Source organism: Podarcis gaigeae (assembly GCF_964106915.1).
Source record: "Podarcis gaigeae genome assembly, chromosome: 9".
Lineage (NCBI taxonomy): Eukaryota > Metazoa > Chordata > Lepidosauria > Squamata > Lacertidae > Podarcis > Podarcis gaigeae.
The window spans coordinates 6,788,475-6,802,716 of record NC_139685.1 but is presented as its reverse complement, the minus strand read 5'-3'; the positions used below and the strand labels follow the sequence as shown (position 1 = coordinate 6,802,716).

Sequence of the window (14,242 nt, the reverse complement as noted above, 5' to 3'; positions counted from 1 at the left end):
CCCTGGTTTCCCATTTATCATCACTAGCCAGAGTGGAAGGGATCAAGGCTTCATTCTGCAAACCTTAAATTTATAGCTTAGGTGCTGCTTTAAAAACATCCCCTCTCAAAAGTGTGCACTCTTCCCTTGAACGCAAAGGTGTAGGAAGGAAGGCAGGCAGATGGAGCTTGAGAAGGTACTTGCCCAGAACCTTCTCAGGCTCTGCCTGCCTGCCTGTCTACGCTTCTGCCTTTTCCCAGGTGGGCAGCTGCCTCTTCCTCCTGGTTGGTCACTCCTGGAGTGACCGACCAGGAGGAAAGAGACAGCCTACCTAATCAGGTGAAGGCAGAGGCAGGCAGGTGGATGGAGCCTGAGTAGGTTGTGGGTAAGCACCTTCTTGGGCTCAGTCTGCCTGGGTTTGTGCACCTTTGAGGAAGCATCACCCCTGCCCCTCCTCCTGGCACAGACTGGGGGCTCACTCAGCTGTAGGGCTGGGCAGTGGGGAGGAAGCAGCAGCCAAGCTACATTTCAGACATTGCGATATATCACTATATCATGATATCTAGCTGCAGATGTATCATGATGTTGAAAAGCAGATATCACTGGGAGCTCTTCCATCGAGGCTCGGGTTGCATATATGTGTAATTAAACAATATTATTGTTATTATTATTGTTAATCACAAAGACACCACAGTCTTCACTGTGCCTTATTATCTGGAAGGAATCACAGTAAGCGCACCTGATATCCCTGGAAGCTCACTCAGCTCAGAGACTGGACTGGCATGGAACGATATCATACACCCTTGGAACCTTAAATATTTATGCTTGGTTATAAACAAAGCTTTAAAATAAATCAATGCCCCACATTGGGCGTCATTTGAACACAGCGCTTCTCTCCTTTGGGGTGTGGGGGCATCAGACAAAAACAATGTGGATGCCAAAGTCACTCGTCCTTTCACAGATCTGAACTCCCCACCTGCACTCACCAGAAGGCCTTTGGAGCAAGGAAGCAAACCCACAGCTGGCTCCTCCCCTCCTTCCACCCCCCCCCCCCGTGTTTCCCATGAGAATCTATACAGAGAGACAGAAATTGATCTTTCCATACATGACGGAGGAAAATCATCTCCCTGACTGGCCACAAATGACAGAGCAAGCGGGCGAGTGAGCAAGAAGCTGGGTGTTATCTGCATCCATTTTCTGATGATGAGGCTGGACCAGGACTGGGACTGAGAGTGCTCACCTTCTTCCACATCTCTTGGCTGGGATCCCTTTGTGCACACCTGGAGGAGCAGGAAGCAGAAGGCTTTCATCACAGGGTGCGATTGGCTGACCTCAATCTTCAAGTAATGGCAATATGTCCGGTAGCCTGGAGGGGGAAGAGGAGGAAGGGGCAGGGGGAATACCAAACAGTTGAAAACATTCCTGTTGACCAGGTGCCTTTGTTTGCTGCAGAAGACTGTTCCAGGCAACCCCAAGATCACTGGAGGTTTTCAATATTTCTAACTCATTTTCTGTGATTTTGCTTATGCTTGATTTTACATTTAATAACACGATTTTTTAAGTCAGGGGGTGGAGGTGGGTCTTATTGTGCAGGACTGCTAAATAAACTTTAATTGTACAATGCAATACAGCGGACGCTCGGGTTGCAAATGTGATCCGTGTGGGATGCATGTTCGCAACCCGCAGTGGTGCGATTCGGTGCTTCTGCGCATGTGCAAAGCGCAAGTTAGTGTTTCTTCGCGTGCGCGACCCCCGAAACCCGGAAGTAACCCATTCCGGTACTTCCAGGTTTTGGCGGGTCCATAACCCCAAAAAACACAACCTGAAGCATCTGAAGGTATGACTGTATTGCCAGCACATGAGTGAATCCTATCTTGAAAGTCTGCAAGGGCCCCCAGGGATGAAGGGGAAATCCATCCAATCTGCATTTTAAAGTGCAAAGTGTGTTGTTGTAAGTGAGCTTCCACAGCCAATCTCAACTTCCTGGATAAGGTACATATAGCCAGAAAGAGCATGCAATGCAGGACAGAAGGAAAGAAAGCAGACGAGGAAAACAGAAAGGGGATCAAACCGCTTGCATTCTGCTGACCTGGATCAAAGACTTCCACGCCGTGGCCTAGCATGCTCACATCCAGCCGGCAGAAGTGGACGACATTGTACAGTGCAGATCCCACCATCCTCCAGACTCCTGCCAAGACCCCCACGAGCACATTGATGGGGAACAGCAAGAAGGTCACAATGTACAGAGCCCGTCTTCCCAGAGGGGAAAAGTGGAGAGAGTGCAGACAGATCATTACTTTTGCACAAGCGGCACCTGCATAGCCTTGCAGGAGCTTCTTCTGTTCATGATTCCCGCCCGCCCACCACGCCTTCCCCAGAGAATTCTGGTGGAAATGGAAATGGGACTAGAAGCTGATGATGTTCACTGATTCATCCCATGTCCAAAACGGAGCTCAACTCAGGGCATAGAATTGGGAGTCACTCTTCTTGTTGCTTTCGGTCCACAAATCAATACGTAATTGATTGTGACTACCCCCTCTGCACTGGATTGTGTTTCCTCTACACTGAAACTGGGGGGAAGAATGTCACGACAGCGTAAGTTACCTAAGTTGTGTCAGTTACACAATTTTGCCACAGTTCACAGAGAGGCCAATCATGTCATTTTTGGTGGAAGACGAACTGCAGCTGAACGGAAATGGTGTTGCACATGACAAAAAGTGAGTGGAAGGGAAAATAGTGCCTTCTTATGCCCCTAACCTCTGGGCAACCATGAACTGGTTTAGAGGCTCAATCAAACCAATCCACTCTTCCCATTCTGATTCTGGAACGCAACTCATTGGCCATATGCACGCTAAACATTTAAAGCAGATTCATACCACAGCCATGGCAATCCTGGGAGCTGTAGTTTGTTAAGGTTGCAGAGAGTTCCTAGGAAACCCTTCCCCCCTTGACCTATAGTTCCCAGAGTTATATAGTTCCCAGACTGATTGTTCAAGCACTCTGGGAACTGTAATTCTGTGAGGGGACTAGGGGTCTCCAGACAACTCCTAGCACTCTTAACAGACTACATTTTGCAGGATTCATTGGGGGAAAGCCATGATTTTTTTAAGTGATATGATACTGCACATGTGGTCATTGCCTACATCACAGCTGTGGTCCATATTCCATCATCTGAACCCTGAGATGTTAACAAGTACAGCCGTTGCAAGAGAGAGGTGCTGCTCTCTCATGCTCTAACTGGGATGAACAACTTCCATAGTCACCTGTTGGTCAGCTCCCTAGGGAGGTGGCCACGCTCCAGAAAATAGTAGTGAGTCAGCAGGTTCTGTGCAACCACAGCCAGCACCAAGGTCAACCAGAAAGGCCTGGACAAAGAAAGCAAATCAGAAGTGGCCAGTTTTGCTCAGGGTATAGTATTTTCATGAGAGTTTTAAACTGGTGCAATAGTCACGGTTCCACTCAAGGGATCTGTGAAATTGCAAGGGTGAAGAGGAAACTTCAGTCTTAGAACCTTTCCAGATGAATAATGCTCAGTGATCTAGACATCTTCTGCAAATCAAAGATTTCAGTGGACGGGAATTTTTTCCTTAGCACTCAAGTACAAAAAGACTGCCTTGGGTTGTGGTGGGGCATTTAAACTGGGGGCTTATGCAGAGCCTGGAGAATCATCTCTTTGGGATGCTGCAGTTGGACAAGTTAACCTCCAAGGTTGCTTTCCATTCCAAAGTTCTATGAAAAAAATACTATTCAGTACTTGGCAGCGTGGTGGTGGCAGGGGCAGTGGGGTGGATGGGTGCATTCAGAAATGCCACAGTTACCTAGATTTCTGAGAGTCATGTGGCTACTTCATGTGGTGGGGTCCAACTCCCATCATCCTTGGCCAGCAAAGTCAAAGGCAGGGCCAGTAGGAGCTGTGACCCACAAAATCTGGACAACCACATTGGTTGGTCGGCAATTGTTTAAATGTGGTGGGACCACAGCATGGTAGGAAAGAGTTAACACCTTCTTCTCTGCATGCCGCAGTCAGGATCTTGTCATTCTTGTGGCTGCTATGTTAAGAGGAGAATAAGAGAAACAGACACTCAAGGGCCAACGTCATCTTCAAATGCAATGCCAGTGTGATGGAAGGAGGGCCTGAAACCTATCCTTGCTCCAAAAGCAAAGGCTGGACATTTGCAGAAGTGCCTTCCCCCTTGACTTGAGCATCCTCCATGCAAGGGAGTTTTCATTTGGGTTAACATTTTCGATCTTGGCATTTTGCAGATTTAAGCTTGGGTATGTCGCCCATTAGGCCTGTAGACCTCTTACCACATGTTCGCCATGATTTTAAAGAGGAGCATGTTGCTGCCGGATTGCAGGGGGATGACCACAAAGAAAGTGAAAATCACAGTGCAGACGAAGAAGACGATGTGCTGGATGAGCAGACCTGGAACAGGGGCAAGAACATACCGTCACAACAGGACAGGCTAGACAGACCGTCCAGCTCAGTACTGCCTGCTCTTCCCCTTCCAAACAGTGGCAGAGGAACCCTCTCGGGCACCCGGGGCGGGATGCCGAGGGGGAGGGGGCAAACCGCCTAGTGGCGCATGTGCAACGTCTGAACAGACTGCGTATGCATGGCAGCCTGTATGGTCGCCGTGTGAGAGGCACAGACGCCATGCAAGCGGCACTCATACTAACTGCATGTGTGCCCTTGGCTGCTCTACAGCTGGGGGGGGGGCAGCGGACCTCTTGTCACTCCCAATAGTGCCTGGGGTGGACCGCCCCCTCCGCCCCCCCTTGTATGCCCCTGCTTTCAAAGAGGCCAAAGTTGGGGTGGAAAGGGGAGATTGTCATCACCATCCATCATTAAATACATATTCTGCCCTTCATCCAAAGATCAAGGGGCCGTTCACAGGATAAAAACACAAAATACATCACACACACTCCTCTAGCCTGGAGGTTACCAGAGCACTGAATGCCCCTCCTCCTGTGTTTCTCCCTCACCTGCATCAGAGCCTGTCAATCCAAGCCAGATCCCAATAGCGCTGCGGGGCTCAGGATGCAGAATGGTTCTGAGGGCCCCCAAAGTGGGTGGGCTGTCTTAGCAACATTTTGGAGTAATCACACATACAGTGGCACCTCTGGTTGTGAATAGGATCCATTCTGGAGCCCGTTCATAACATGAGCAGAACACAACCTGCATCTGCGCGTGTCACGATTCGCTGTTTCTGTGCATGCGCGTGATGTCATTTTGAGTGTCTGCGCATGCGCGAGCGGCGAAACCCGGAAGTAACCCTTTCTGGTATTTCCGGGTCGCCGCGGAACGCAACCTGAAAAGATTTAACCTGAAGCAAACTTAACAAGAGGTATGACTGTACTGGTCTTTGCCTAAAGATCAGAAGGTCGGCAGTTTGAATCCCCATGACGGTGTGAGCTCCCGTTGCTCAGTCCCTGCTCCTGCCAACCTAGCAGTTCGAAAGCGCGTCAAAGTGCAAGTAGCAACATGGAACAGGACCACTCAGTTGCTCTAGCACTCTTAATCTCAGGGTCTTGGGTTAGAGCACCACGTGGGTTGGAGGAGATGACCCTTTGTTGCAGGTTTTATTGGGTTAGTTTCCATTGCAGTTATCCTCTGTTTTTCACAAATTGCTCTGGAGCACCTTTCTCTAACACACCAGCACCTCCGCCCCAATCCTTACACAATAGGAACAAATCAGCATATTGTTTACCTAAGCAGGCAAATGCAGTTTGGAAGCTGGCAAAGAACATCCAGCACACCAGAGCCTGCTGTGAAGGCTGAAGCTTGCGAGAGCAATAGAAGACGTCTCTGACTCCCCCTTGGTACAGACGCTGGAGGTTGATCCTGAAAACGGAGAGGGGGAAACCGGGGGGGGGGGGGAGATGCAGTCAAGTGGAATGTGAGAGCACCTAAGGAGGATAGATGAAAACGTAGGGAGAGCCTGCTGGACCAGGCCGAAGGGGGCTCCTCATCTAGCTCTGCAGAAACCCCTCCTGTGGTTTCCAGCAACTAGTATTCAGAAGCTGGAAACAAACACAAACCCCTGTGTTGCAAAATGTGACAAATCTACAAAAATGCAAACACAACACGCTGGCTAATACAGTGGTGCCTCGCAAGACGAAATTAATCCGTTCCGTGAGGCTCTTCGTATAGCGGTTTTTTCGCGAAGCAAGCCCTTTGACAGCTTAGCGGATTAGCGCTATTACCGGTTTAGCGGCTTTTAGCGGATCAGCTGATAAGCGGCTTAGCGGCTTAGGAAAAGGGGGGGAAAGGGGGGGAAAACCCGCAGGAACTCGCAAGACATTTCGTCTTGCGAAGCAAGCCCATAGGGAAATTCGTTTTGCAAAGCGCCTCCAAAACGGAAAACCCTTTCGTCTAGCGGGTTTTCCGTCTTGCGAGGCGTTCGTCTTGCGGGGCACCACTGTAACTGTTAGTAAATATAGAATCGGTATGATGTCATTCAAAATAAACGAATAAGTCACTTCAAAATTATACGTATCTCATACAACACATCTCACAAAATATACAAGTTGTTATGTGTATCAGAGTCAAACAAAGGTTCAAAAAACCAATGAGTAGTGAGGAATGCCAAACCGTCTCTCAAAGGAAGACGTCTCACACAAGTCTCAAAGGAAGACGTTACTCCGAAGTCTCAAAAGGACAGTGCATCTGGAATAGTTCAACTGTTTCGAAATAAAGTCTTCATCAGCGAATAATTATCAATGAAATATACATACTAGTGAAGATCATACTAGTGGATCAGTGCTCACTGGATAATGTAGCTGCTGAGACGTCTTCCTTTGAGAGACGGTTTGGCATTCCTATTCATTGGTTGTTTGAACCTTTGATTGACTCTGACACACATAACAACTTGCAGTCACTTGTATATTTTGTGAGATGTGTTGTATGATATTTATATTATTTTGAAGTGGCTTATTCGTTTATTTTGAATGACATCATACTGATTATATATTTACTAACAGTTATTAGCCAGCGTGTTGCGTTTGCATTTTTGTAGATTCCCGCTGTGGAGGCAGAGCACAGCTATCGTGGTATCGCAGTAGCCGTGGAAAGAGCTCTCTTCCTCCATGAATTTGTCCAATCCTCTTCTAAAGCCATCCACGTTGGCAGCCATCCCTCCCTCCCGGGGGAAGGGCTTCCATAGATCAACCCCTCATTGTGAAAGAAGGACTTTTAGGATGGTGGGTGCCAAGTGAAGGCATTTGTTCTCAAAGCAGGGATGAGAACAACAGTGGAAGTGGCTTGATGCACAAACCACGGAGCTTCTGCAATGCTAGATCAGGGTTTTCAGCTGGAGCACTTAAAGTGAAATGGAGCAGGAGGAAGGCGAAGGGAATGCCATGCCATATCTCTTGCCAGTTAAGAGAAGCAGGAGGGGGGCTGGCTTGGGGCAGCCCGATTTGGGTGGGGCAGAGCCCCGTTTGCCCTGATGGACCTCCCTTCCCTGCCCCCCCGTGGAGTCCAGAAGGACAGGCTCACCTGTGCTTCCCCATGGACTTCATCAGCATACAGAAAGTCAGCAGGCAGGAGACGACCAGGGAGGAGACGAAGCAGACTGCAAAAAACAGAAGTGGTTTCGCAACCAGTCCCTCTCTTCCCAGGGAACTCTGGGAATTGCAGCTCTGGGAGGTGAATCGGGACCTTTTAGCAACTCTCAGCAGCACCCTTCACAAAGTACAGCTCCCATAATTCTTTGGGGGAAGCAGGGGGTTGCTTAAAGTGGTATCTTGGTGCAGGTGTGCTCCCTGACTCTCACCTGCATTCCCTTGGTTCAGGTGTGCTTCTGCCATTCTGCTATTGCAAGAGGGAGGGTCCTTATCACCAGGGAGAGCTGACAAGACAGGCAGCAGCCCATTTGTCTGCCTGTCTGCCTGCTTGTCAGTCAGCCTGTCATCGGCTATGCACTCCCCCTCCCCCTCCTTCCATCCCATCCTCTCTGTGCCAAATGCAGGATTCTACCACATTTCCCCCGCTCCCCTGCAAGCCTTTCTGAGCACTGCACTACCATCTGTGGGGTGAAACTGCTGCCTGGATTTCACTCCCCCTTTGCTTCTTGGCACTGAGCGCTGCTTTTAGCTTGCTGGCAAATGGCCCAGAAATAAAGCAGGGAAAGAGGGTGAATCCGCCTAAAGGATTCCAACGGACCCCACAATGACAAGGATGTTTGCATGCCATAAGACGCCCCTCAGATTAGGAAACTTTGACCACAGACCCTGATCCCGCCTGCAACGCTTCCCTACATCCAGAATCCATCCCCTCTGAACTTCAGAAAGGTCTCTGCACGCACAGCATGAGGGCTAGGAACTTAGGATTTCAAAAAAGAGAAAAACACTTGGAGAAACATTGAAGCACATGGGGCAGGCAGCCAACTTGATAACTACACAGCCGTATCAGCATCCCAGTGTTTGGAACTTGCCCTCTTCATCAGATGAAAGATACCCAGGTAGTAATAGGAGAACGCGTTAACCTTCCTTTCCATTTTGTAGCAACAGTCCAATTTGAGGACAATAATGCAATGACCACAATTAAGGATGGAAGGATTGGGGAATTTTGGTTCTCAAAGTGCTCGTCCACATTCCTACTTTTCCCATGCCTAGAAAGCAGAGGCCTGTGTGCTTTCCCCATTCTCCCACTCCTTTCTTGGGGAAAACCCAAAGTTTAGTGCATGGGCAGCTGCCCCCTTAAATCAAGTAGATCAATACAAAATACCGTATTTTTCGCCCTATAGGACGCACTATAATATAAAATGAAGGGGAAATGTGTGTGCGTCCTATGGAGCGAATGCAGGCTTTCGCTGAAGCCTGGCGAGCAAGAGGGGTTGGTGGCTGTCTTGGCTTCTTTGCTCTTTGGGGCGGGGGGGGGGGGATAAAAATGCTTTTCTTCATCCCCCCCCTAAAAACTAGGTGTGCCCTATGATCCGGTGCGCCCTATAGAGCAAAAAATACGGTACTTAACTAGCTGAAGTTCTACCCCCCCCCACACACATAAAGCCTGCCCCCCCCATAAATCATGGCTACATCCATGATTTAGAACAAAATTGGAAGAAAGGCGAATCCAGAAAAAACCAAATCCTGTGCAGAGAATTCTGGGAGATTTAAAAGATCTTGGCACTAAGCTGAATTCATTATGTATCTGTTAATTGACATTTTGATAGCTCAGCAAACTTGGGAAAGGGGAAAGGTCACTTCAATTGAATTATGGGGACAATGACTAAAATGCTGGCTCAACATTTATTATCATTATTTTTAGCTTCTCAGTTAGGGGGCCAACCAGCTCTGGAGAGGATATATTGATCATTAATGTGCTTAAGAGATATGCTCCAAGATAAATACAAAAGACTAGACTGCATTCATGTGGAGACCTTATTGTATAACTGGGCTTGTGACCCAGTTCGTGTTCCTACAGTTTCGTTATTTTTGGGGTGGCAGGGTGGGAAACAATTGAAAAATAAAAATGCTGGCAGGGGGTGCAGCCAGGAATGGGCACTCTTATATCCTTTAGTTTCTTTAGTTCTTCAGAGCCATTTCTTGGGGATGCTCCAGTTGTGATTCCTGCAGTGCAGAAGGTTGGACTAGATGGGACCCCTTCCAACTCTGCAATTCAGCGATTCTGTGACCAGCTCCAGAGTTTGCTCTTATCAGGGGCAGAAAGGGACATTGTCAACAAGACAGTTCAAGAAGGACACTCACAGTTCAAGAAGGACACTGACAAACTGGAACGTGTCCAGAGGAGGGCAACCAAAATGGTCAAAGGCCTGGAAACGATGCCTTCTGAGGAACGGCTAAGGGAGCTGGGCATGTTTAGCCTGGAGAAGAGGAGCTTAAGGGGTGATATGATAGCCATGTTCAAATATATAAAAGGATGTCACATAGAGGAGGGAGAAAGGTTGTTTTCTGCTGCTCCAGAGAAGCGGACACGGAGCAATGGATCCAAACTACAAGAAAAAAGATTCCACCTAAACATTAGGAAGAACTTTGACAGTAAGAGCTGTTCGACAGTGGAATTTGCTGCCAAGGAGTGTGGTGGAGTCTCCTTCTTTGGAGGTCTTTAAGCAGAGGCTTGACAACCATATGTCAGGAGTGCTCTGATGGTGTTTCCTGCTTGGCAGGGGGTTGGACTCGATGGCCCTTGTGGTCTCTATGATTCTATGATTCTATGATTCTATGATTCTAAGACCAGGGCCCCAAAGACTCACCTTCTAGCGACCAGATGTAGTGCTTGAGGGTGGCTAACTCTTTGTCTCCAGGGATCCCAGCGGGATTTTCAGAGGGGACTAAACCAAACTGGATGAAGAGTGCAGTCAGCTCCTTGGTCATCCCAGACCTTACTATCTGGATGCTGGGGACGAAGACTGCCAGGAGGAGGAGGGCCACCTGTAAACCAAGAGAAGGTTCACCTGGCTGGCCACTGAGAGAACAGAATGCTAGACTAGATAGCCCACTGGCCTGACCCAGCAGGCTCTTCTGATGCTCTTATGTCTCTGGGTACCAGTTGTTGGGAGACATGTACAATAGAGCGCTATTCTGCTTGTGGGCACCCATGAGAACAGAATCCTGGGCTGGATAGGCCGTGGGTTCTTAGGTTCTTACCTGATAGACAGCAATCACAGATGTGGCCAGGGAGATAACCAGCTTCAGAGGGATTTGGAAGCCTGCAATTCCACACAAAAAAATCACAATCACACATGGGTAGCACCCAACAGTTCCATAAAATTTTCCGATGTTGTTAACGAAAGAAGCATTGGTGGGTCAGAGTCCGCTCCACTGGTTGCATGGAACTTGAGACGTAAGTTGTCAGGTTTATACAGTGCAAAGAAGGAAATGTAAAAAAGGTTGGGAGTTAAACATAAATGGAATGCAGAAATGCAGTCTATGCCATGGATGTAGAGTAGCTTAAATGAAATGGGTGAAAACACAATTGTGTGTGTGTGTGTGTGTGTGTGTGTGTGAGAGAGAGAGAGAGAGAGAGAGAGAGAGAGAGAGAGAGAAAAGCTTTGGTCCAAACAACTGAAGTATATAATCAAGAGATGTGTCCCAAGAACCCACAAAGAAATCCAACAGCCACAAAAACACATGCACAATTGCTGCTTCCTAAGCCAAATTCAGGGACATGGGTGGCGCTGTGGGTTAACCCACAGAGCCTAGGACTTGCCAATCAGAAGGTTGGTGGTTTGAATACCTGCGACGGGGTGAGCTCCCGTTGCTCAGTCCCTGCTTCTGCCCACCTAGCAGTTCGAAAGCACATCAAGTGCAAGTAGATAAATAGGTACCGCTCCGGCGGGAAGGTAAACGGCATTTCCGTGCACTGCTCTGGTTCGCCAGAAGCGGCTTAGTCATGCTGGCCACATAACCTGGAAGCTGTACGCCGGCTCCCTTGGCCAATAAAGTGAGATGAGCGCCGCAACCCCAGAGTGGGTCACGACTGGAGCTAATGGTCAGGGGTCCATTTACCTTTACCTTTTAAGTCAAATTCAGCTTATTAGCTAAGTAGGGTGGTCTGCCAGAAATGATAGTCATTGTTCCCAACGGGGCGGGTGGTGACACCTGGGGCGCACCGCCCCACCGCACCCCCTTCCTCCACCTGATTGCTCCGTAGGGCTGTGAAATGGGATGAAAACGCTTGTCCATTCAGAGTGAGGGCAGAAAGCACTACTCTCACTCTGATTTGACTTTATGAAGCTATCACTGCGAAACTGGCAGCATCCCTTGACGGAATCGTGTGGCCTTCATAATCCCTGGTTGCCAGGACCCGCTTCAAGACGCACCCACGGTGGCTTTCGTTTCTCCACCTGTTTTGTGCACCTACAGCCTCTTTTGCGGGTGGAGGACCTACGAACAAGCCGAAGCAACAATGGAGCCTTTCGAAATATCTGTGCATGCAGTACCTTCCTGAGGTGCGTAGAGGAATGAGCAGACATAGGAGCGGATCCTTGACAGCAGGCTTGGCTTGGCTCTGTTGATGCTAGAGGGACAGAAAGAAAGTTTGGCTCAGGCAGACAAGAAGAGGCACACACCACAAACACACCAAGACACGAGGTCAGGGCCAGGGGACCCTTTTCAGGCTGAGGGCCGCAATGCCTCATTGACAACTTTTGCTGGGTATAAGCAGCCTTGCATGCCTCCAGCACTAGCAGATAGTCTGGGAAAATACACTTTGTGCTTTCCCACTTCACACCCAGGCTGCACCCCTTTCTCCTGCTCGCTCTCATTCTCTCTCTCTTCTGCACGAGGCAGCCATGACACAACCTCTCATGGCGTATTCTTAGAATCCGAAGCCATTCTTGGGAATGTGAAGTATGCAACTGGAAGCAAAGAACCTTTTTTCCACTTTACCAATGGGACTCCAGTGCATTTTATGTTACTTTTTTAGCAATGCTAGCAAATGAGAGAGGCAGTGGACAGTGGGTTAGCTCCAGCCTTCAAGCTATATTTTTTACTCATCTATATCTATCTATTATCTATCTATCTATCTATCTATCTATCTATCTATCTATCTATCTATCTATCTATCATCTATCTATCTATCTATCATCTATCTATCTATCTATCTATCATCTATCTATCTATCTATCTATCTATCTATCTATCTATCTATCTATCTATCATCTATCTATCATCTATCTATCTATCTATCTATCTATCTATCTATCTAATCTATCATCTATCTATCATCTATCTATCTATATCTATCTAATCTACAGTGGTACCTCGAGTTAAGAACTTGATTCGTTCTGGAGGTCTGTTCTTACCCTGAAACTGTTCTTAACCCGAGGTACCACTTTAGCTAACGGGGCCTCCTGCTGCCGCGCAATTTCTGTTCTCATCCTGAAGCAAAGTTCTTAACCCGAGGTACTATTTCTGGGTTAGCGGAGTCTGTAACTTGAAGTGTCTGTAACCTGAACCGTCTGTAACCCAACCCTATCTATCTATCTATCTATCTATCTATCTATGAACTATAAACAAACCAATATTATTTTTCAAACCTATCAAAAAGTGGATGTGGCAGTTCCAAAGTTTGGGAGCTTGATTTACCGTATTTTTCGCCCTATAGGACGCACTTTCCCCCCTCCAAAAATGAAGGGGAATTGTGTGTGCGTCCTATGGGGCGAATGCAGGCTTTCGCTGAAGCCTGGAGAGCAGGAGAATCGGTGCGCACTGATGCCTCTCGCTCTCCAGGCTTCAGGAAGCTCTCCGCAAGCCGTGGGAGAGCTGCGCGACTTCGCCTGCACCCAGAAGCCTGGGGCGCGCTGAGCTCAGCGCCCCCCAGGGTTCGGGCTTCACGCAGCTCTCCGCTAGTAGGAAAGTAACCAACAAACCACACAGCTCCAACGGACAACGTAAAAAGGGTAGATTCCCAAATGTCTGCTTTGATTTTGAGGCATCTAATCATAGCCTGCATTTTTATCAAAGCTTATATTTTTGATTAGGGCCTGTATTTTAAAATGAGCTTAAAAATTCACAAATGTTTCATGCCAGGCAGAAGACCAGCTGCCTAAGAACCTTGGCAAGATGTTTATCCTCCTGGACAAGGGGCCCCCCTGATATATAGCAGAAAACAATTCTCAAAGTCTAAAAAGGGAATTACAGGCTGAGAGCCAAGGTTACACTGACCCTACATATTACAGAATATAAAAAAGGCTGAGAAAACATAATTAAGAGTTGATAAATAGTAAAATAAAACCATGTGCCTCCCATTAAACTTGAGCCATATTTTCCTAAGGTTAAAAGGTCAAGAGCAATGGAAAAGCATCTGGCTGGCAGAAAGGGAGGGAGTATTTTGGGAAGTCTTTTTCTAAAGTTGTTTCTTTCTTAAACTGAGATCCTTTTAAGATTTCTTTTCCTTTTAAAAGGTTATTTATGTTATGTATTAAATATATTGGCTTAAATGTAATTATGCAAAGGATTTAGAAACTAAGAAATGTTAAATCCTTATGCTAGATTCTTATTTCATATAGTTGGAAGAGATCACAGGGGCCATCAGCCCAGCCCCCCTGCCAAGCAGGAAACATCATTAGAGCACACATATGGTTGTCAGGCCTTTGTTTAAAGACCTCCAAAAGAAGGAGATCTTTCAATGATGATGTGAACTCAAGATCCTTGACATCTGTTTAAGATAAAAATTTAAGATTAACCATCTGTTTTGGAGGGCAATAGGGCAAGGAGGGCAAGAGGTGAGCTGGTAATTAAGGTTCCTTGTTGAGACAAATGTAAGATATATGACTACTTATTTGTCATTTATAGA

At 47.6% G+C, this 14,242-nt stretch overlaps 1 protein-coding gene across 1 annotated transcript in view; it reads right to left on the bottom strand.

Moving 5' to 3' along the window:
* The window catches only part of STRA6 (signaling receptor and transporter of retinol STRA6), a 55,375-nt gene that overhangs the window by 2,149 nt on the left and 38,984 nt on the right, over window positions 1-14,242 (bottom strand). Inside the window, exons 9-17 of the mRNA XM_083698285.1 lie at window positions 11,886-11,962; window positions 10,591-10,652; window positions 10,197-10,374; window positions 7,481-7,556; window positions 5,691-5,824; window positions 4,288-4,405; window positions 3,243-3,344; window positions 2,069-2,232; window positions 1,220-1,345 (exon numbers count right to left, since the gene is read on the bottom strand). Of these exons, the coding sequence (XP_083554411.1) occupies window positions 1,220-1,345; window positions 2,069-2,232; window positions 3,243-3,344; window positions 4,288-4,405; window positions 5,691-5,824; window positions 7,481-7,556; window positions 10,197-10,374; window positions 10,591-10,652; window positions 11,886-11,962 (1,037 nt within the window). The remainder of the gene's footprint in view (window positions 1-1,219; window positions 1,346-2,068; window positions 2,233-3,242; window positions 3,345-4,287; window positions 4,406-5,690; window positions 5,825-7,480; window positions 7,557-10,196; window positions 10,375-10,590; window positions 10,653-11,885; window positions 11,963-14,242) is intronic.